General features: G+C 49.6%; 1 protein-coding gene across 5 annotated transcripts; it reads left to right on the forward strand.

Annotated features, from left to right (window-relative positions):
- The first annotated feature begins 851 nt into the window (after nt 1-851).
- TSKU (tsukushi, small leucine rich proteoglycan) lies at nt 852-21,929 on the forward strand. 5 transcript variants are annotated; one of them, XM_005500593.3, is made up of 3 exons: nt 852-1,133; nt 3,562-3,646; nt 18,498-21,929. In XM_005500593.3, exon 3 carries the CDS (start codon nt 18,508-18,510, stop codon nt 19,564-19,566), a length of 1,059 nt encoding a protein of 352 aa, XP_005500650.2. In that variant the 5' UTR covers nt 852-1,133; nt 3,562-3,646; nt 18,498-18,507; the 3' UTR covers nt 19,567-21,929. The 5 variants fall into 5 exon arrangements, with proteins under 5 accessions (XP_005500650.2, XP_021140758.2, XP_005500649.2 ...); XM_005500592.3 differs by lacking the exon at nt 852-1,133 and adding an exon at nt 1,786-1,897; XM_021285082.2 differs by lacking the exon at nt 852-1,133 and adding an exon at nt 2,276-2,844.
- Nucleotides 21,930-22,325: the final 396 nt, after the last annotated feature.

Below are 22,325 nucleotides of genomic sequence, written 5' to 3' on the forward strand. Positions count from 1 at the left end.
CGAGGCATGGAAAAACGAATAAAATGGAAAATTAAACAAAAGCTTCCAATTTAGCAACTTCCCCTACCCAGAACTATAAAAACAGACCTGGGGTGAATGGATCCTTACAGCAGACTGTTCATGTCTGAAGATTTCACTGTCACCTTTACACGGAAAATCACAACCCAGATTAAGGGGTTTTCCCCAAAAAAGCACTCGGCTCAGCTGAGTCCTGCAAATCTTCAGGCAGGTTGTGGAGTGATGTGCTCAGAGGAAGCAGCTGAGTGGGGCAAAAATCTCCTTTTTCATCACCTTTTCACCACAAAGACATACTAAATGCGAATCTCAGCAACATTCTTGTGTGAGGGTCATGGTCTGAGCAAACTTTGACTATTGGTTTTGGGGATGTGGCGTATTTCAAAGCACCAGCAATAACAAAAATATACACGGGGAGAGTGGTTGTGCCATTTTAACCTAAACTTTTATAAGAAACAGGCCAATGTACAGCTTTGGAACCACTGAACAGAGTCAGGTCCATCCTCTTGACACCCACTCTGCAGAAACTGATAAGCATAAATAAGGTCCCCTCTGAGCTTCTCCAGGCTGAACAGCCCCAGCTCTCTCAGTCTTTCCTCATAAGAAAGATGCTCCAGACCCCTCAGCATCTTTGTAGCCGCTGGACTCCCTCCACTAATTCCTTGTCCTTAAACTGGGGAGCCCAGAACTGATCCCCAAGAAAGCAAAGGGACGACAAAGAATTTTACCCAGGGGGATGCAAAGCAGCAGGGAGGGTGAGTGTCTGTGTGTGCAAAGCCGGCTTGACACCCACCCCTCTGTTTTCCCCCATAAGGGGGGAGTCTGCCAGCTCGGGAGGGGCACAGCCGAGCGCAAGTCCTGCCTCCTTCTTCCTCCTCCTCCCTCCTCCTCCTCCCAGATGTTCCCTTGTGTGCAGCCATCTGTTGAGCTCCCTCCTCCCTCCTCCTGCGGGGAAGGGGGCAGCCCGCTTGCCCGGCCAGCTGCACGCCTTGAACGAGGAGAAGGAGGAGGAGGAGGAGGAGGAGGTGGAGAGAGAAGGAGGAGGGATAAGGGGACACCCTGCCTCCAAGCCTGCTGCCGGCTCCCGCTCCCCGCCGTGGGAACCAACCCCGGTCCCGGTGAGTCCTCCCCATCCCCTCCACAGGGCTGGGTGTGCAGAGCCGCGGGGTGTTGGAACCCCCCCTTCACCCCCAGTTTTTTGGGGAGAGGGGAGCTCGCTGTATAAGGGTGGGCTGTGCCCTCCTTGTCGCCTCCCCGAGGAGCCGGGGATGCTCAGGGCCAGCTCTGGGGGTGTCTGTTGGGGAGCACACACACCCCCCGGACTCCGAGTGGGGAAACTTTTTTGGTGTGATGAGTTTGCCTGGCGTGGGGGCTCAGCGGTGCGGGGTTAAAACACCTGAGGTGCGGAGTGAGGGAGAACAGGGGTCTCGGGTGGGGGTAAGGTACTTTTTCCCCACCTCTGGCTTTCTCAAAGCGGGGCGATTTTGGGGTGCAGTGGGGTGAGTTCGAACCCTCAGCCCGGCTGCCTCCCCTCGGCGGGCTGGACCCGTGGGGGGTGTGGGAGGGAATGAAACGTCTCCAACCGGGATCTCTCCCCTTCTCCTTCTCCCCCCACCCAGTGCAATGGTGGTTTAGCAGAGTGCTCGGGATTGCCACGGCTGCAAAGTAATCCGAGCAGCAGCTGGAGGCTCCGCACCGCCTCCCCTGTCCGGTTTCAGGGCTTTGATTTCACACAGGGCTCCCTGTCTCCCCTTCTCTCCTCCCCCCCCCGCCCCCTTTTCCCCGGCCCTCCCCTCCCAGCACTGAGGTTGGGGCTAGAAAAGAGGTTTTTTGCTCGGGTTCTGGTGCTGGGAGGCTCGTAGGGGTTTGCAGCTCACCCAAGGTAAGGGGAGAAAGGAGAAGGGGTGGGGGGGTGTCCTGCATGGGGTGAAGAGGCTGGAAGATGCAGAGGGGGCTCATCACCCCCCGGCTTGCAGAGATAAGGGCAGGACAAAGCTCCTTGCCTGGGAATTTCCCATGCCTCTAAGTGGATTAAGCTGGAGGGGAAGGTGTGTTTGGGGTTGGGGGGGAGGAGGGAAAGGAAGCAGACCAGGATTTATTTGTTCTCTTATTGCGATAAAAACAGAAGATAATAATAATAAAAAAAAGCTACTGGTCGTGACTTTTGAATCAGGAGGTCAGAAAGCACGGGGTTCCCCTGATAACGCACACACCCTGTAAACTTTTAAGCAGCTCCATGGAAACTTGTTATTAATGCTGCAGTCATTAAAAGGCGCAGACCACGGGCGGATTTATTAGCCCAGTAAACCACAACACGTGCCAGCTCGCGCTCTCTGGAAACAAAAGGGTCCTCCGTCAACTTTACGCTTGGGGTTTGGGAAGGCTGGGGAGGATGAGAGCGGTGAGGATGGAGCTGGTGGCTCGTGTCGTGGGGAAGCAGCATCGCCTCCGTTAACCGACGCTCTCCATCGCGGTCAGCTCACGTAATTCGGTGGCAGCGACGGAATTCGAGCACGGGGGTAACGAGAGCACCGAGCCGAGCTCACGGCGTTTCATCGCAGGAGCCTCCGCTTTTTTTCACCCGGGTGTCTGCCATGATAAATCAGCTGCCGTTAGCCTGAATAACCGCATTCACCGAAGTTACAGTAGGAAACTTGTCTGGGGTGGACACTGTGCCATTGCTCTGCAGACAGCAGCCGGTGCCGGTCGCTGGCGTTGCGCTGAAATATTGCATTGATCGCTGCTCCGAAGCTCGTCTGGCAGCGTACGGAGCTTGATCACAGCGGGAGAGAGCCAAGCGAATACCGGGAGAAGAGGCACTGTGGAAAGGCAAGGCTTAGACTGATCTCTCCAGGAATAACGAGCACGCTTGATGTGTTAGATGCTGAAAGAACTGGAGGGAAGCAGGGAGAATTTGCAGCCTAAACTTAGCTGGCTGCTTGCTGCAAAGTGGGTTGGTGTCTGCCATCATCCTGGCGTGGGGCACAGCTTGTGTCCCTTCACAACCCACAGGCGCCAGTCGCCGTCCCGGAGAAGTGTTTGCTCACATGTGGGTTAGAAATGACCCGGCGAGGCCCTGACCTGTGCTCGGCTTTTGTCAGTCTTGGCTCCGATGTGGGGTCCCAGAGGTGGTGGGTACATGGGGTGAGCAATGCTGGGGACTGGGGTAGGCAGGAGGTCGGGTGGCAGCACCCAGACACGTTTTTATCCCTCCTGTGGCATCCCGCTGCGGGGAGAGGCTGCTGGTTTGTGAATGAATTGGAGCAGCTGTTGGCAGAGGCAGCAGGGAGCAATCGCAAAAATGCCCAGAGGGAACCAGGACGTGATGGACATCCCAGGGGACATTAATTACTAACGGTGAGGTGGGCTGGTACGGAAAGCTGCAGGGTCAGTGTGAGGGGTCTCCCGCACCCCCGTTCTTTAAGATTGAGTGCAAAGCATAAAACAGCATGAATGGGTGGGAGGAAATTGGGAGAAGAGATCTGTAAAATAAAACAAAAAAAAAAAACATGCAAAAATATATATATATATATTTTAAATATATAGGAAAAAGCATCCTGTGCTCCCCCAGCCCCGCAGTGAACAGCAGCGTGTGCCACCCCTGTGCGAGACAGAGCTGGGGAAAATAAAGGTGAGCCACTGCCTTCTGAAGGTTTAGAGTTTTCCCTCCATCCCTAACCGCTTTTCTTTTTTTATTTATTTCCTCCTCTTTCAGGCTCTTCTCCCTCCTCCTCCCCGCTTGTCAGCTGGTTGGTGGGGAGAAGCAGAGGCTGGAGGGTGGGATAAGACAAGGCATCCTTGTCCGGAGCCCTCCTGACCCCCCGCACCCCCAAGCCGTGCTGTAGCCACAGCACTGACCTGCTGGCAGGTTATCAAAAGAAACTTCCGAATGCCGAGATGCTGAGGGGAGAGATAAAGGCTGGCTTGAGCAAGCTGCTTCTTGTCTTAAAACTTGGCACCTGGACCTATCAAGGGGAATGTATGAATGGTTCAGCCATTCAGTACAAAGAATCCTTGAGATTTTCAGTTATATTGCAATTATACATATATATCTTTTTAATTTCCCGGGAGTTTACATCATCTTCTCCTGGAGTGTTTAAGATGTGCAGCAGGGGGGAAGGAAATACGTGCTCTGAGAATCACCCCGGCCTCTCCCCCTGCAAGAGATTAAACCAACCTGGCTGCCTTAGCATGGGACATTCCTGAGTTGCATTAACCAGGCTGGAAATCTGCCTGTTAGAGCAGCAGCAAACTGGAGGAAAAAAGAAAAGGCACTTTATCTTTGCTGTAGCTGAGCAGAGGGCCATGTGCTGTGTGTAATATCTGAGTGCCAGTATCTGCGGGTTTTCTTTTCCTTCCCTTTTTCTCCTCTTCTGCTTCTTTTTGGCTGTCCATGTGTCTGTGAAGTTGATTCCTCTCTTTTCCTCTGGTTTGCACTTGCCAGCTCAAATCCAGGGGTGGGGAGAAAAGTAAGGGCTTTTTTTTTGTTTTATTTTTGAGTTTGAATAAGATATCTCTTGTCAGGAAAAACTGAGACTTAAAGGCAAAGCCCTGCTGTGGCAAATGGGTCAAACCAGATCTGATTCCTCATCCCTATCCTATCTGAAGTGAAAAACTTGCACAGAGCTCTCCAAGTGGGGCAGGACACATTCCTGACCCCAAAATCACCTCTTTTCCTCCTGTCCTTGAGAACTCCGCTGCAGGGTGCAGAGTAAGACCAAGTTTCACACAGCAGGACAGAGGAGACTTTTCCTCCAAAGCCCTTTAATCCCAGTGCAAAAGTTCAGTTCCCACCCAAGGAACAGGCTGCCCTGGGCAGTGGTGGAGTCACCATCCCTGGAGGGGTTGAACCGACATGGAGATGCTGTTCTTATGGACACAGTTCAGTGACAGTGTTGGGTTAATGATTGGACTCAATGCTGAGTGTCTTTTCCGACCAAAATGACTCTATGATTCTATAACATGCACCGCTGTGTCAACCCAGGACTAGAGCATTGCAACCTCTTCCAAGAGATCTCCAGCTCAAAGGATTACAGGATCAGAGGGTGACACTGAACCTGGCCAGTCTCACGCACAGGAGGGAGCATTGCTCTTCTGGAATGTCCCCAAATGTCCCATGGTGATGCCCCTATCTCCTGGGTTCACAACACGGTGCATGGTGGTCCCCCCAGCTTTGAGAAGGAACAGGGTGCAAGGGGCCAGCACCATGTTGGGGACACGCATGAGGATGCTGTAATTTGGGAAGTCTTACTTAGCCAGTCAGTGATTTCAGGTCAAACTGTGTTAGGAGGTCAATACAGGGTTAAATGGTAAAGACAGATGCTTGTGTGCATCCTGTGTGACTCGTGGCATCTCCACGTCATGGCAGAAGTGCCACAGGGCTGCGCCAACAACAAGGTGACAGGGATGGGGACAGGATGGAGGTGAGCAGCATGGGCGGGTAGAGGTCCCCGGTGGGGCAGGTCTGATGTTGGCAGCCACCCTTCAGAGTGTGCGAGCACTGATTCGAGAGGTGCTTAGATACTTCTCCAAGACAACCACCTCCACAGATGGCCCATTCCCCGTCCCCCAGCCTGGCTACCCATTTTGCAGAGGGAAAAGCAGGGCTGGTGTCCCCAGTGTGTCCTGGCAAGGCAAGAGCTGGATGTGGTACATGAGGACAGTGGTGGCATTTGGCTGGACTAGTGGTGGTGGCATTGACAGGGGGCTTCTCCATGGGGGCAGACCAGGGCATCTTCGCTTGTGCTCCATTCCCAGTTAAACTGGTGGGATTTGAACCTGAGGATGGTTGCCCCATTCCCACACAGGAATGAACACCTCTTGACACTGGAGTTAGTCAACCTTAAGGTGTCAGGAGGGAAACTGAGGCATGCAAATACAGACTCACGGCAAAATCAGTGGTGAGAAATGGGTCCTGCTGGGGACATGGCTCTCCCAACCTACTTTTGATGACCCTTCTCTCCAAGACCCTGCACAAGCCAAGAGGGACTGGAGGAACCTGATCTGGGTGAAGATGTCCCTGTTCATTGCAGGGGGGTTGAACTAGATGAGCTTTGAGGGTCCCTTCCAACCCAAGGTCTTCTATGATTCTATGATCTTGGGCCATGGAGAGGAGGAAAAGAGCTAAGGAGAAACCACAACGCTGGAGCAATGAAGCATCATCTGGGCTGAGGATGATGCCCAGTGGCTAAACCCTTTGTCAGCTTTACCCAGATCCCTTTCCCCTCTTCAAATCCCCCCTTTCTGAATCTTCTAGGAGATCTGCTGGGTGCAGTAAATGTCTCATGTGCTTTGCCAGGGTTTGGGCAGCTCCTGAAGCGACGCTCTACTGAGCGGTTTTGTTGGCGTTCATTGTTCGCAGCGTCACGTTGCAAGAATTATTGGCGAGGGGGGAAGAAGGGCCATGAGGGGAATGAGACGGGAGCCTCCAGCTGTGCTGTTTGCAACAATAACAGCCAGGATTGTATTTATTATCTCCTCGGCGGAGGGTCTGCAGCTGCACGCTGAGAGCCACAGGCGGCAAAGAGGCCAGGAGATTATTGTGCGTGAAAAGAACAATACAAAAACCAACCACAAAAATAAATAAAAAGCCCACAAAGCAGCTCTGGGCCGGTGGGGGGAGCACCAAGGGGCACCCAGCTTGGTGTTGCCTCCTTGCTTTTCCCTCCTGTGTTGAAGGCACACAGGGCTGTAAGGAGAAGGGAGGTTGGGAGCTGCTGCCTTTCAGAGAAATAAAGCTGCACAGGGTCCTCTTAAAACCCTCCTGCCAGGGCTGGAGGTGTGGCCCAGGTGGGGTGAATTTCTTTCCCCTTTGCTTTTTGCATGATTTTGGTCTGTGTTGTCTGCCTTTGCTTTCTGGAGTTGGGCAGAGCACCGTGGCCAAGGCACATGGTCAAAGGTAGCATTTGGACACCTGATTTGCAGCCACCTCTGTTTCAAGGAGAAAGAGCTGGAAAGCCCTTAGAGACCATAGAATCATAGAATAGTTTGGGTTGTAAGGGACCTTCAAAGCTCATCCAGTGCCACCCCTGCTATGAGCAGGGACATCTTCACCAGATCAGGTTGCTCAGAGCCCCGTCCAGCCTGGCCTGGGATGTCTCCAGGGATGGTTCATCCACCACCTCTCTGGCCAACCTGGGACAGGCTCTCACCACGCTCAGGGGAAAAAATTGCTTCCTCGTGTCTGGCCTGAATCTCCCCCCCTTTAGTTTAAAACCATCACCCCTTGTCCTATCACAACAGGCCCTGCTCAAAAGTCTGTCCTCATTTTTCTTAGTGTCCTATTTTAAGTCCAGAAAGGCCACACTAAGGTCTCCCCAGAGCACCCCAACTCCCTCAGTCTGTCCTCCCAGCAGAGCTATTTCAACCTTGCATCATTTCTGTGGCTCCTCTGGCCCCTCTCCAGCACGTCCATGTCTTCTCACACTGAGGGTATGGCCGAGCAGCTCTGTTAACAGTTTAAAACTGTTTAACAGTTTAAAACCAAGAAGTGTCCAGTGTGTAAGGAGGTTTCCTCTCCCTGTGCTGCACCTCTTAATGTTTCTTGCTGGCCTGGCATATGGTGTTCGTCCCAGCATGCATTCCTCTTGAATTATATCACGTCTCTGGGAGCTGGAGTGCTCTGTAAAAATATCGTCATTGCAGGAGCCGGCGCAAGAACTGGCTGGGGTTGGGGGTCAGATGTGGCATTATCAAAAGCTGAGGCTACAGGAAAATCTTGCTAGGATCACTTTTAGCTGTCAATAATCGACCAACTAAGAAATAAGGCCCTGTCTTAGGTGGTTTATGCTTTAAAAATGTATATCAGCTTGCTAGCTTTCTTAGTCTGACACCAAGAGTGGTCAGAGCAGAGCGGGTAGCATGTACAACCCTGATGTTGCAGAACAAGCTGTGATCCATCATTTTTAAATTGATCTTTTGCAAAGGGGGATGCAGGCCTGAAGAACGAGGGTTAATTCTCCCTGTGATTTGGGTAAAGCCTGAGTACTTCAAGCCTTCCTCCGTGCATCACGATAAGTCCTTGGACATCAGAGATGATGGATGGGGCAGGGAAATCTTCTGGTAGCTCCACCAAGTTCCTCTACAGCAAAACATATTAGGGTTGGTGTAAAACTAGGTGTAAACCTCTCCCTTTGCTGTGCTGAAGGGCTGGTTTGTAAACCTATTCATGCCAAAATAACCGCTCTGCAACAGAGACTTCCCATTCTGGGTTGTGTCGCTGGGTTTACAATAAAGATCCTGCTCAGGCTGAGTTGGAAGCAGTTAAGGAAATATTTGTGTTCCTGGCTGGGATGATGTCTGTGTTACACGCAGCAAGTGCCAGGACAGCAAGACCTCCTGTTCCTGGAAATGCTTACTATTAAAAAGCAGCAAGGGGGGTCAAAGGATTTGGGGTGGTCACCCCTGGGGTCATGCTGGAGGAGGAGAAAGCCCCAAGTTTCTGCATCCCTCATGGGCATCTTCTTTGATCCTGGCATGCCAGGCTGCTGAGAACTGGTGTGCGGCTGCTGATGCTCCCAGTCTGAGTGGCCCTGCAGCTGGCATAGCCAGGAGGCAACGGTAGGGACAGGATGCTCGTAAAATCATAGAACAGTTTGGGTTGGAAGGGACCTTCAAAGCTCATCCAGTTCCACCCCTGCCGTGAGCAGGGACATCTTCACCAGCTCAGGTTGCTCAGAGCCCCGTCCAGCCTGGCCTGGGATGTCTCCAGGGATGGGGCATCCACCACCTCTCTGGCCAACCTGGGACAGGCTCTCACCACCCTCGGGGCCAACAATTCCTTCCTCATGTCTGCCCTGAATCTCCCCTCTGTTATTTTAAAAACATCTCCCCTTGTCCTGTTGCTACAGGCCCTGCTCAAAAGTCTGTCCCCATCTTTCTTATCGGCCCCTTTTAAGTACAGAAAGGCTGCAATAAGGTCTCCCCAGAGCTTCCTCTTCTCCAGGCTGAACATCCCAAAAGCAGCAGTTAGTTTCCCATATCCCTGTACAGCTTTAGGGTTAAGTTCTTGCAGAAACATAGAATCACGTCCCCTCTGCTCCCAGGAGCCCCATGAATCCCTCCCAGAGCTGCTGGGAGGTGACACGCTGCACTGACACCTCCGGAGCTCCAGAGACTTGGTGAATTTAATTTCCTTTCAGGAACGCCTCCTCTGGCTCAAGCACATCTCGGCGTGAGGCTGGTGAGCAAAATTGCTTTCAAAAGCCATGGGAAACTATTTCCCCACCCCAGATATAACCACTATTAACCTGGCAGCATCCTCAGCTAAGTAGGGAAGGGGGATTTTTGTGCAAAACCCTGGTGCCGCTGTGATTTAATTCCTAATTTGCCTGTGCTGGATGGAGGTAGCACTGACTTTTTCCCACTCCAGATGAAATTCCTGGGAGCTGGGCTTCTGTTTGCTTCCAAGATGTGGCTTTTTGAGGCACGCAGCTCTTGGGGCAGCAGAAATCATCCATATTTCAGCCACAGGTGTAAATCAGCTGGAACTCACCCTATGGGCTGGCAGAGCTGCCCACACAGGTTTCCTTTTGTCAGAGCCCAAAATACACCGCACTGCACCTTGATTTCCTCCTTGGGAGGGATGAGGGATGCTGGGGGAGAGATTGCACAAGTGGAACAAACAATTCAGTGTTTAAACACTAGGATGATAAATTACCATTGGCCTCTTGCAAAGCAGATGGGATTTGTGACATTAACAGTTGGAGCAAAGATTATTTTAATAGAGCTCTCCATTTATTTTATAAAGAAAGGATAATTATTTTTTTTACTTTAAAGGAAAAACACAGCAGAGGCCATTTCAGCTGAGCAAGGGATGTCACTTGTTTGAAAACAAACCCATAGTGTGAAGCTATAGGGTTTGGAGGTGCTGGGTTCCCTCTCGATCTATCCTATATGTCCTCTCTGCAGCCCATGTGGTAGACCTGGGGGGCTGCTTGGTTTTTGGCTTTGGGGTTATGAAATGTGCCTGGTGCTTAACAATTTGGCTTTGCTCTTGCTCATCTTATCTATCCCATCCCCTGTAATGTCTATGAAAATTTCCCTGAAGGATGGAGAACATCGGTGGGATGCTGTCTAATCATCGTGGTTTTGGTTCAGTAGTTTCTCTACATCTGGAGCTGAGAAAAGCAAAGATAACTGAGATACGGGGAAAATGGTGCCTTGTTTTTAATGCCTTGGCCCTTCCATCTCTCCACATGCCAAATTGCATGGGTTTTTTTTTGTGAAATTCAAGTCTTGCAAAGACAGACTTGATACAGAGCAATGGGGTTCTTGTCCAGATCTGGGAGCAGCAGCTCATCTCTGTTTATAGCAGTTTTATCCCCTCTTGAAATCACCTAAACAGGGACAGAACTCCAAGCAGAGCAAACAAGCCATTGGCTTGAGATCTGCTGGTCGTGGCCTGTGAGCCCTGGGGACCCACAGGTCGGAGAGGAGACATCCCATCATGAGCCCACACGTCCCATCACACCGCCCACCCTGGTCTGCCTAAAATACAACCACATCGCTGCATTGAAAGAGGAGAAAAGACTTTTTCTTTCCATCCCACATTTAGTGCCTATTATATATTATTCTTCCATAGCCTAGTAAGGTATATTCCTGACACCGCTGGGTTAATTACTTGCTAACGATAATTCCTTTGGTGGTGGGGCTCTTGACTGAATGCAAAGGAGGTGCTTTTACATGCACTATTAGGCAGCTTTAAAGGAGAAAGGAATTAATAGAGGTTTGGGTTTTTTTTCCCCCTCATTCCTTGCATTTCAGTCTGATTTTCCCCAGGGAGTGGGAGATGGAGCAAAAAGTGTTCAGGAACCTGCAGGGTGATTTTAGCTCCTGTTCAGGCCTTCTGGTGTCCCTTTACATTGAGCCATAAGAGCTAATGCCACCGTTTCAGTGGCTGCATTTTCCCCCATCCCAATGCTTGTATACACTGGTGGGGAAAATAAGGCAAGGAGAAGGAGAATATTGGGTTGCACGTAACTGGGGATGGCTCTGCTGTCTAAGCAGCTTTGCATTTCACAGTGATAAAGGGGCTGATAAGAAAGATGGGGACAGACATTTTAGCAGGGCTTGTTGTGATGGGACAAGGGTTGATGCTTTTAAATTAAAGGAGGGAGATTCAGGCCAGACATGAGGAAGAAATATTTGACCCTGTGGGTGGTGAGAGTCTGTCCCAGGTTGCCAGAGAGGTGGTGGATGAACCATCCCTGGAGACATCCCAGGCCAGGCTGGACGGGGCTCTGAGCAACCTGAGCTGGTGAAGATGTCCCTGCTCATGGCAGGGGTGGCACTGGATGAGCTTTGAAGGTCCCTTCCAACCCAAGGTATTTCATGATCACCCAAAAGTGCCTTGTGCAGTGGCTCCTGGTGGAGGGCTCCATGAAATCAAGGTGAATTTAGAAAAACCAAGAGATGGATTCGCATCCTGCCATCACTGACACCTGGAGTAACTCCACTCAAATCCCTCAAACCCACCTAAGCAAATGCAGGACCAAACCTATGTAGCAGATACTTGGATTTTCATTAGCCCTCCTCTCCCTAAATCCAAGAAGTCACAACCACTGAGTAGAAAACCAGGACCAGTATTTGCAAAGCAAACCCCAAACCAGCTGACAACAAAAAAACAGCAAATTGATCAGAAAGCCCTGTTTCCATTTGCACCAAAACTCCTTTGTGAGGAAGCACTAATTGGTTTAATAATCTTTACAGAGGGAGTAAACACAGCTCTTTGCTGCATGTGTTTTGGTAACTCTTCTGCAGGGAAAATCTACTCTGAATCAGGCAGAGCAAAAGCCTTTATAAATATTACTTTTGATGGATTCACATCAAAAATCCCCAGTAACTTTGTCATGTGAGGGGTGTGTGCCTACAAATTAAGGGATTAATAGTCTCTGGCTGGGGGCTGGTTTGAGCCAGTTTTGCTTTCTGCTCACATTGGCAAGTGGGATCTGGAGACTGGGCTGCGATTGTATCTGTGCTGTCATTTGGGCTCAGCCTGGGAGAGTCCACACTGGAAAAGTGTAGCTGTTGTTAGTGCTGCACTTCAGTTGATAATTATTCTTATTTTACAGGTTAATTAATGGGAGGGGGAAACAAACAAACAAAAGGATCTCTGAAGCACTTCTGTTGTTGGAGAAGCAACTGAGGAGCATCCTGGTGCTCCAAAACCTCTCAAGTATTTAAAGAGAAATACAGCCAATTTTTTTTTTCAGTCTGGAGGATATGTGGTCTCTATCATATCCTATGCAGCTTGCTCTGCTTTCCAGTAATGTTCCCTTTCCCCTGGCCCCAGTTAGTGATTGCAGCCAAGTGGGCCCTGTGGACCTTGCTATAAAGACTTTGCTTTTGTCCAGTTGGCTGATGCAAGATCCAGAAGACGATCCCCAAATTTTGCTCCTGATGAAATGTAATCGCTAATCCAACTCCTCTGTCCTTTGCTAGAACAGCAACTTTTATTCGGGATAGGTGGACTCCAGCTCTTCTTTTTTTGCCTCTTTCCTTTACAGTTTTCTCTATTTGCTGTTAATCCAGAATTAATCCAGCAGCATATTGGTGAAAAAAAATGGAAATTACCAGGATCTGTTCACCGTGCCTTAGACACTCAGGGATTCATGTCATACCTGATCTGCTCAAATTGTGAGCTGCTATTGAAAAGATGGGTCCTCTTTTCCCCGTTCCTGTGTCAGAGCTGCTAACCCTGCAGCTGGGCAGAGAGCCTGTTAGAGAGCAGTGTAGGGGAAAGGGACCTGGGGGTCCTGGGGACAGCAGGGTGACCATGAGCCAGCACTGGGCCCTTGTGGCCAGGAAGCCAATGGTACCTGGGGTGGGTTAGAAGGGGGTGGTCAGTAGGTCAGAGAGGTTCTCCTGCCCCTCTGCTCTGCCCTGGGGAGACCACACCTGGAATATTGTGTCCAGTTGTGGCCCCTCAGTTCCAGCAGGACAGGGAACTGCTGGAGAGGGTCCAGCGCAGCCACCAAGATGCTGAAGGGAGTGGAGCATCTCCCGTGTGAGGAAAGGCTGAGGGAGCTGGGGCTCTGGAGCTTGGAGAGAGGAGACTGAGGGGTGACCTCATTAATGTTTCCAGATATATAAAGGGTGAGTGTCAGGAGGATGGAGCCAAGCTCTTCTTGGTGACAACCAATGCTAGGACAAGGGGTAATGTGTTCAAACTGGAACACAAAAGGTTCCACTTAAATTTGACAAGAAACTTCTTCTCAGTAAGGGTAACAGAACACTGGCCCAGGCTGCCCAGGGAGGTTGTGGAGTCTCCTTCTGTGCAGACATTCCAACCCGCCTGGACACCTTCCTGTGTAACCTCATCTGGGTGTTCCTGCTCCATGGGGGGATTGCACTGGATGTGCTTTCCAGGTCCCTTCCAACCCCTGACATTCTGTGATTCTGTGGGCAGCCCGATTTGCTGGAAAACTGACCCACCAAAAGGGAAAAAGGAAGATCAGGGCTTTGTTTTTGTTGAATGAGTAATCCGAATTGATTAATCCTGGGTGCACTTGGTTGCTGGGTGGGACTCAAGTTTGGAGGATGCAGCCAGGGATGGGGTGGGAAGCAGCAGCCCAAGGAGAGTGGACAACTGGCTAAACCATGGTCAAGGGAGAGATGGAGCATCTCCAAGATTTGGTCTGGTCTTAGGTGGGTTTCATCCCCTTTTGGTACAATTTCTTTCTCTTCACACCACCCTAGAGACAACCTGGGGTTTCTGCACTTCTTCCTTACGTACCTTAAGCTTCATGGGGTGACTTTGGGTCTCCAGCCCTGACTCAAGCTGCATTTCAGCTGATGCGTTTCCAAATGACAGGTACAGGGAGGCCAAGGGGTGAGGCACAAACAAGGGGGCTATTTCCTGACTCCATCAAACAATGAACTTTCAAACATCTCCCCCTTTTATTATTTTGTAATTAGTCCTTGAGATTTGGCTATAGGGATTTCCAGCTTGGTGGTTGCCAGGGCAACCAGAGGTGGCCTAAGTAGCATCTTCTTCATCTCTGCCTTCCCGAGTCCGGGACCAGTCCCCAAGCAATGGGCTCCCATCTAGGGCGGGATGTGTTAGCTCATCTTCCTTGGGTTGGAACGAGGTCAAAAAGTCTCAGCTGTGGATCAGGCAAGACTGGTGAGAAAAATCTTGAGGGAAGAGAAGAAGGGGGAAATCAAGTGCAGTGAGAAGCGTGAATTTGCAATAGCACCGTAACAAAGGTTTCTTCTCTCCCACCCCACTCCCTGATCATCACCTGAGACCTGCATTTCCTCTACAGTCTGGTTTTAAAATCAGATTTTAACGGGTTTTTTTTGGCAGAGAAATCTCAGTATGAGGTTTCTGCCCAGGTCCTGCCACGTGACGGTGCAGAGGATGAGCAGAGCAGGGAGTAGACATCGGGGCATCTGCAGGCTCAGGGAGAGGTGTGGGATTTGGGGACCTTGGTCCAACTTTGGCTCTGTTGCCCATCACTGGGTCTCCTTGGGTTTGTCTCAGGATAGTTGCCATGCAGAAAGGATGAGGAACATATAAAGACCAGAGCCCTGCAGCCACTCCTGGCACCTGAAACATGGGGGATGATGCTAGACATGGGGAAGAAATACTTGACCCTGAGGGTGGTGAGAGCTTGTCCCAGGTTGGCCAGAGATGTGGTGGATGCCCCATCCCTGGAGACATCCCAGGCCAGGCTGGACGGGGCTCTGAGCAACCTGAGCTGGTGAAGATGTCCCTGCTCATGGCAGGGGTGGCACTGGATGAGCTTGAAAGGTCATTTCCAAGCCCAACTATTCTATGATTCTACAATGCTGCAGCTCCAGCAGCTCCTGTTGAAATCAGTGGGTACAACAAGCCCCCCAGAGCTGTCAGATGGCCAAAATTTATCCCTGGGATCTCTCTACACCACAAAAACCATAGAAATTAAAAGGTCGTGGCTGAACCAGCCTGAGAAAGGACTTCTTTTCTCCCAGTGGCTTTCCCCCCGCTATCCCAGGTGATGAGTCTCATGGTTTCTGGCCCATGGTGTTTCCTCCAGATGACTCTCCCCAGTGCTGCAAGAGTATAACTCATCTTCCTTTTACGAGGGGATACCTTGGCTTCCTGCCTTTGTCAACAGAGCAGCTCGTAGGCAGCAATCCAAAGGCAATTTGATGCGGTTTCAAACGCACGCTGTAGACAGATGAACTGTAAATGCCTGCGGCATGTTCCTTTCCCCATTTCAAAGAGCACTATCGATTGCTCGATGCGATGATGAAGCACGCCTGTACCTGGCTAAGCTCTTCGTCGATTATCTGGCAGTGCAGGAGTCTCTTTCTTGGACTGGAAGATGATCAGTACCTTTATTTCTTCTGCCTTTTATCAGAGCTATTGGCCAAGTGGCTTGTTAGCCTATGAATGCTTCATGCTGCTCCGTAAGGGAGTTTTTAACTGGCTGTAACGGATTGCATCTCATCTGCAAAGCAATTGCAAACCCAGTAAAGGGGAATTTGGGGCAGTGCTGCAAGGAGAGAAGAGGCAATAGATGCTGTACAAATACTTAAACTAAGCTTTGTGTATTGCCATTTCAGCTGCGTAATTTTTCAGGCTTGTTGCCGGCTGGAGCCATGGACATGGCAGTGGGACCTGTTGTATCTGCATATTTCTGACAATAATTTTTGAGACTGATCTGGAAGGGAATTCCCATGTCAAAAGGGGTTTGAGCAGCCTCATAATCAAAGTCTAATGTGGGCTTTGATTCTTCTCTCCATTAAACTAGGACTTGGGAGATTACCCTCTTGCTTGTCTTCAGCAGGAGCCCACCAAGGTCTCAGCACTCAGAAAGCCAGGTCTCACACTGATGTGTCTTTGAACCTGCTGGGGTCTGGTCCAGCTCCCACCAGAGCCAACAGGATGCCATGAGGAACTGAGCTGGGCTTTCAAAGGGGATGTTAGGAGGTGTTTTCCCTGTTGAGACATCAAGTGGGAATAACCATTGGGTGGGATTTGGCAGAAGAAATACAAGTTGACTGAGCTGACACGTTCTCAGGTATTTCCCTATACATGAGGCATTTAACATCTGGGTTTTCGCTTTTTGAGTTTCCAAAGTGCTCCTCACTGCTGTAATTTCCACTGGTGATACAACATTTCAGTGTGTTCCAAATACAGCTTCATGAAAAAAAAACCCAGTATTTAGTTTAGGAGGGACTGCAGAAAGGAGCAAGCTATGGTCTGTCTGCACAGAACCAGAGGGGATCAGCCTTGAGGCCATTAGGAAAGTGACATTTGGAAATGTCCCTGCAGAAAGGAGCTCGACCCCTGCGTCCTCTCTGCACATGTATGTGTTTTCTCAAGAAACAGTCAAGATAGGCTGGGTCTAGGGCTCATCTTACTGATTTTCTGTTGTTTCTATGGAATAACGGACTCCGGAGGATTGCGTGTTGGCCTTTAGCAATGCTTAGGTTGCAGGCTTTTTGGCCAGGGTCCCAATTTCTGCTATTTGCAGGAGGTTTGGGAGTTACTGCCAGACAAGTCGTATCAGCGATCAGGATGATATTTTTGCAATGCTTTCTCCCTTTTTCACTTCTTTTGCACATTGGCAAGCAGTCCCTGGTGGGTCTCCTGGGAAGGAGAGCAAGGCCAAGATGACCATGCTGGAAAGGGAGAGAAAGCGATGCCAAGGGGTGGATGAGGGAAGATAAAGTGTGAGCTTCTAGGAAACGGTCTTGGGAAGGTGCAAGGGCTGTGGGGAAGGCGCCTCAGCCAGATCAAAGGGTGTGTGAGAAAGACGATACTGCAAGGAAGTTAATAAAGAGCTTTTAAACAGCAGTGGGAAAGGTGAGAAGAGAGACTGGGGGGGCTGAGGTGGGGATGGGAACTTGCCTTTAAAGGTTTTTTTTTTTCTCCTGGCTAAATGAGTGCTTGGCACGTGAGTCCTGTTTACCACCAGCAGCTGATGGGTCTGTTTGTCTGGTTTGGTGGGGGTTTTTGTTGCCAGCCTCCTGGAGACCCTGTTTGTAAGGCAGGAGTCACCAATGACTGTAATTGGAACCAAGAAGGACAGCCCTTGCTGCCTCTGCTGACCTGCAGGATGCTGTCACGCTCCAGTTCAGGCTCTCCAGAGATGCGGAGCTGAAGATTTTTTGGCTGGTTGCTGAAACACGCAGCTGCTGTTGCCCAGAGTTGTGCAGAGGAGCTGTTGGGATGCGATCTGAAGAGGTGCAGCCAAGCTGCTGAGGTGCAGATCCACTCTCTTCCTCCCTCAGTTGTGATGATGGAGGGACAGAAACATCTTTGATGGACAAAGGTTAAACCCAGAGGGGTAGAGAGAGCTCCTTGCTTGCTGCCATCATTAATCAGAGACAATACTTAACGTAATTAGCAAAGACTCCCCAGAGGCTCTATATGAAATAAATTGGCTCTTTCCACTCAATGTCTGGGCAGGCCCATCACAGCAGAGTCTGGGTTGGACTGAGCAGCCCTTGGTTCTTCTGCTCTGACAAGTGGGGAGCCAACTGGCTGTTGTCTGCCTTGCCAGCTGCCAGCCCAAGGAGGGTTGGTTTTAGCCACCTGATATAAAGCAATGATCCTACCTACCTAAATGCATCTAAATTTGCATCTGAAGTCTAAGCAAAGGAGACATGCTGTCTATCTGGGCAGCAGACAGCTGGCCTTTCATTGAATCATAGAATGGTTTGGGTTGGAAGGGACCTTCAAAGCTCATCCAGTGCCACCCCTGCCATGAGCAGGGACATCTTCACCCGCTCAGGTTGCTCAGAGCCCCGTCCAGCCTGGCCTGGGATGTCTCCAGGGATGGTTCATCCACCACCTCTCTGGGCAACCTGGGACAGGCTCTCTCCACTCTCAGTGTAAAAACTTCTTCCTCATGTCCAGTTTGAATCTCCCCTCCTTCAGTTTAAAACCATCACCCCCTGTCCTATCACAACAGGCCCTGCCGTTCTAGCTGTTCATCCTGGATGATGTTCTGATGATGCTGTTGTCTCTGTCATCTATAAGAAATTTGAACAAATCTTTGGGTTTTCCTTCCCTATATTATTTCTCCAACCTGTCAATGCAGGGTCTTGAACTCAGCGTTCCCAAAGGTCACAGGGATGCCCTGACATGAAGACCACTGTGTGCTGAAGTTTGCCAGGCTGTAAAATGACTCAGGGTTTGAGCTGTCATTTAGCTTTTTCCAAGGCACAGTCAAAAGAATTCATGTTGGTTAGTCAGATCATGCTTTAAGGCAGCCTACTGTTCTTACAGTTAATTTCCAGTTATGTCTTTACTTGGTGATATCTGCAAAGATTCTTAACCCAATATTCGTTCTCCACTAAGGTCCCAGTGGATTTCATAATGTGAGAGACAAAGGGTTTGGGACATCCATGTTATTTAAGGGTATATTTAATCTATCCTTTTGGAAAGACAGAGGAGAAGGCTGCATGACTCAAATTTTTACACATCTCCAATAAAGTAATTTCTATGGCAATTACATCTATTTTCTTATCACCTTGTTTTCCAGGTCAACAACAATGCAGCTCCTGGCCCGGTTCAATTTGCTGCTTCTCCTCCCTTGTTTTGGTACCACCAAAAGCTGCTTCCCTGGCTGCCACTGTGAAGTGGAAAGCTTCGGTCTCTTCGACAGCTTTAGCTTGACCAAGGTGGACTGCAGTGGAATAGGCTCACATATTGTTCCCGTCCCAATCCCTCTGGATACCTCCTACTTGGATCTGTCATCAAACAAACTGGAAACAATCAACGAATCAATGCTCACAGGCCCTGGATACACCACCTTGGTGAGCCTCGACCTGAGCTACAACAAAATTGCCAAGATTTCCCCCACAACCTTCTCCAGGCTTCGGTACCTGGAGTCCTTGGATCTGAGTCATAACTCTCTGGAAGTCCTTCCAGAGGACTGTTTCTCCAGTTCTCCTCTGGGTGACATAGATTTGAGCAATAACAAGCTTTTGGATATATCTATGGACGTTTTTGCCTCAAAAGGTCAAGGAAAACCCCTGAATGTGGATCTATCCTACAATATGCTCAGCGCCATCACGAGGCACCATGAAAAGAGCATCCCTAACATCCAGAACTTAAATCTTTCTGGAAACAGGCTAACATCTGTGCCAAATCTCCAAGGGATTCCTCTCCGATACTTAAATCTTGACGGGAACCCTCTACTCAGAATTGAGAAAGGAGACTTCGCAGGGCTGAAAGATTTGATTCATTTATCCCTCAGTGGCTTGCATGGATTTGGAGAATTATCTCCTTATTGCTTCAAGGAACTACAAGCCCTCCAAGTTCTGGATTTATCGAGCAATCCCGACCTGAAGTCACTGACTGCTGAAGTCATCTTTGGTCTGAATTCACTACAAGAGCTCAACCTCTCCGGGACAGGTGTGTCATCCTTGCCAAAGACTGCACTGAAATACCTGCCTTCCATCAAAAGCATCACCCTGGGGAAGAACATACAGTGTCTTAAGACCATCAAAGAAGGACAGTACCACCGACAAATTGGGCTGACCAAAAAAGAGGTCCTCAGTTGCCATAACAGCCATGGGTCCGTAGCAGCAGCATCTTACGTTTTGTGATGAAAGCCGGGGAGAAGGGGCAGGGAAGGGAGGGCAGGGGGGGCGTGGGATTTGTACAGGTGTCGGACTGAGATGGTTTGCAGTGTGCCTTTTGTAAAACTGTCAATAATTTATATATTTGTATACGCCAACATTGATCGTGGATTTTTATAAACTCTCAAATCCCGGCCCGCATCATCTGCAGGCTCCAGATTCTGCCCAGTGTGTTGAGGTCCCACAATAGCTCAAGAGCGGTGATGCTGGACAATGAGGACCAAGCTGCTCTGCAGGTCCCAGGGCAGAACAGCTGGTCTGGAGCAAACCTTCATGCCCCGGACACGTTTGTAGGAGCAAAGCTACACCTGTCCAGAGCACACACCAAAATGTACTGACTCCGTAGCTGCTTGCTTACAAGACCATGCACCATCCTTTTTTATTTTTAATTATTACTCCCCAAGAAGTGCCTTCTGGATGTTGCCTTCATTAGCAGCACCCTGTTCCCTGTCACGCACTTTCGGTCTTGAAGAAACATTTCCAGGCAAACCTGAATACAGGGTGCTCCTAATGTGCTGCTTTTTCCATGTCATTTGCATAGGCGTGCAATGAACATTGAGTAAGTCAAGAACTTTTCCCACAGCTTTATCCCTATTTTCCCATCTTTATCCTTTCTTTGCATCAAATTACTTCAGGTCCAACCTTGGCAACCTCTCATCTCTCTAACCTTGGTGAGATATTGCTCAGAGATGATGTGCAGCAGAGCAAGGCAAGCAGAGGGCTCTGCCAACAGCCGCATCTCACCCAGGAACCAGCCTCTGATGAAGCAAATTAACTGAGCTGCCAAGTGAAGAGATCACATAGCCCAGCTTAAATGTAAAAAAAAACAACCCTTTCTCCCTTTCTGGGGAAGCTTGGAAGAAAACCTTGGCAGGGATTGTCATCTTGATGACCTTATCAAACCAAGACGCAGCCCCAAAGGACATGAGATTAAGCTGTTTCTGTGCTGACGTCCCCATCTGAATGTAACATCTGCAACTCAGCTGGGCTCATGGGGCAATTTCCAGCACCAATACACTCTACAGAATGTGCCAGGAGAAGAATTAACACTGACGCCTGCAAACCTGGAGCGCTTTGCCTATCAGGGGAAAGATCTCGTTTGGGTTTTTTTTTGTTTTTTCTTTTATTTTCAGAGTTGTGGCTTTTCTTTCTCTCACACAGCTCCTTGGTTGCCAACCCAAATCTGATAAAAAACCCGGTCCTCAGAGATTTATTCATTTTTCCCTCCATTGCTGAAATGCTGCCAAAGCAAAGGGGAGCATCCGTCTTCTTCTCCAAGCCAGGAGACAGTGGGGGAAGGCAGCACAGCACGACCCAGTGCTGTGTGTGAAACCCTCAACTTGCTTACAGAAGCTCATGCAATGGAGCTGTCTGCTGTTTATATCTGGCATAAAATGTCCTGGGCATGCGAAGATGTTGTGGATGAGGGTCCTGCTCGGGTTGGTCTGCATCTTGGTCTCTCAATGCAGCCTTGCATCAAGGCAACCTTCAACGTGTAAGCTGGTTTAGAGAGGTCCATGCAAAGGTGATGCAGGTATGAGCCCATCCCACAACCTTCCTTGGGAGTGTTGGAAGCTGCTCAAGCTTCATCCTCACACTCCCAAAGGTCTTTGCAAATGGAAACCCTGTTGCCCCAAGGAGGTGTCTCCAGGGATGACTGAAACCCACTGAGCCCATAAAAGCCAGAATCAACACCTCACTTTGGATACTGAAATCACTCTCTCACATTTTCATCCATCACCTTTTCAATCACAGATTTTAAGGTGGGATTTTAGGCCTTTCTTTCAGTGCTGGGGGTTTTCCCCACTCTAGTGATCATTTGCAATGCTCAACCAGCCTTCATAATCATAAGAAACGTTGATTTTCTTAAAAAGGCAACGGAACTGCCTGCAGGCAGGGATCTGGAAGAGAACAGCAACCAACTGCAGTGCAAGATGGGGGCAATTGGGGAGGGAGGAGGTGTTTTTTAGTGGATCTTGCCTTTTTAAGAGAATTGTTTTCTGCTGGCAGAAAATGTAATTTTTAAATAGTTGTTTAATTTTATACGTCTGTATGTAGATGAAATGTTTCCAGGATCACATACTGTCAAAGTTACTGTCTTAGCTCCACTGTGGTAAGTTTAAAAACCAATGTGACAATCCAATTGAAGACTGCAAGATCTCCTTGTGTAATCTCATGCTAGCTGCTAGCTGAACAAGTGCTAGAAAAAGCTGGCAAATACTGTCGATGTGTTAGTTTGGTTTGGTGGTTGTTTTTTTTAAGAACCTCTGCAGCATTGTAAGGCTTTGTGATTATTCACAATATAATAAAGTGATTTGGAGGAGAATAAACCCAGATGCACCGGATTTATTGCCTTAGTGCTGGGAGGGCGGCAGCTGTCGCTGAGTCTGAAGTGCAACACGGCTTCTCTCCTTGCTCTGCTCAGACCCATCAGCCTCATGGGTGTTGCATCTCCAAACTGGGGACAGGATTTGTCCTGCTGTGTCTGTCCTGCTGGGCTCCTCACTGCCAGAAAGTCTTGAGAGCTTCACTGGCTGACTCAAACCAAATTCATAGAATCATATGGTTTGGGTTGGAAGGGACTTTACAAGCTCATACAGTGCCACCCCTGCCATGAGCAGGGACATCTTCACCAGCTCAGGTTGCTCAGAGCCCCATCCAGCCTGGCCTGGGATGTCTCCAGGGATGGTTCATCCACCACCTCTCTGGCCAACCTGGGACAGTGT

This window comes from Columba livia, chromosome 1 (genome assembly GCF_036013475.1).
Source record: "Columba livia isolate bColLiv1 breed racing homer chromosome 1, bColLiv1.pat.W.v2, whole genome shotgun sequence".
NCBI lineage: Eukaryota > Metazoa > Chordata > Aves > Columbiformes > Columbidae > Columba > Columba livia.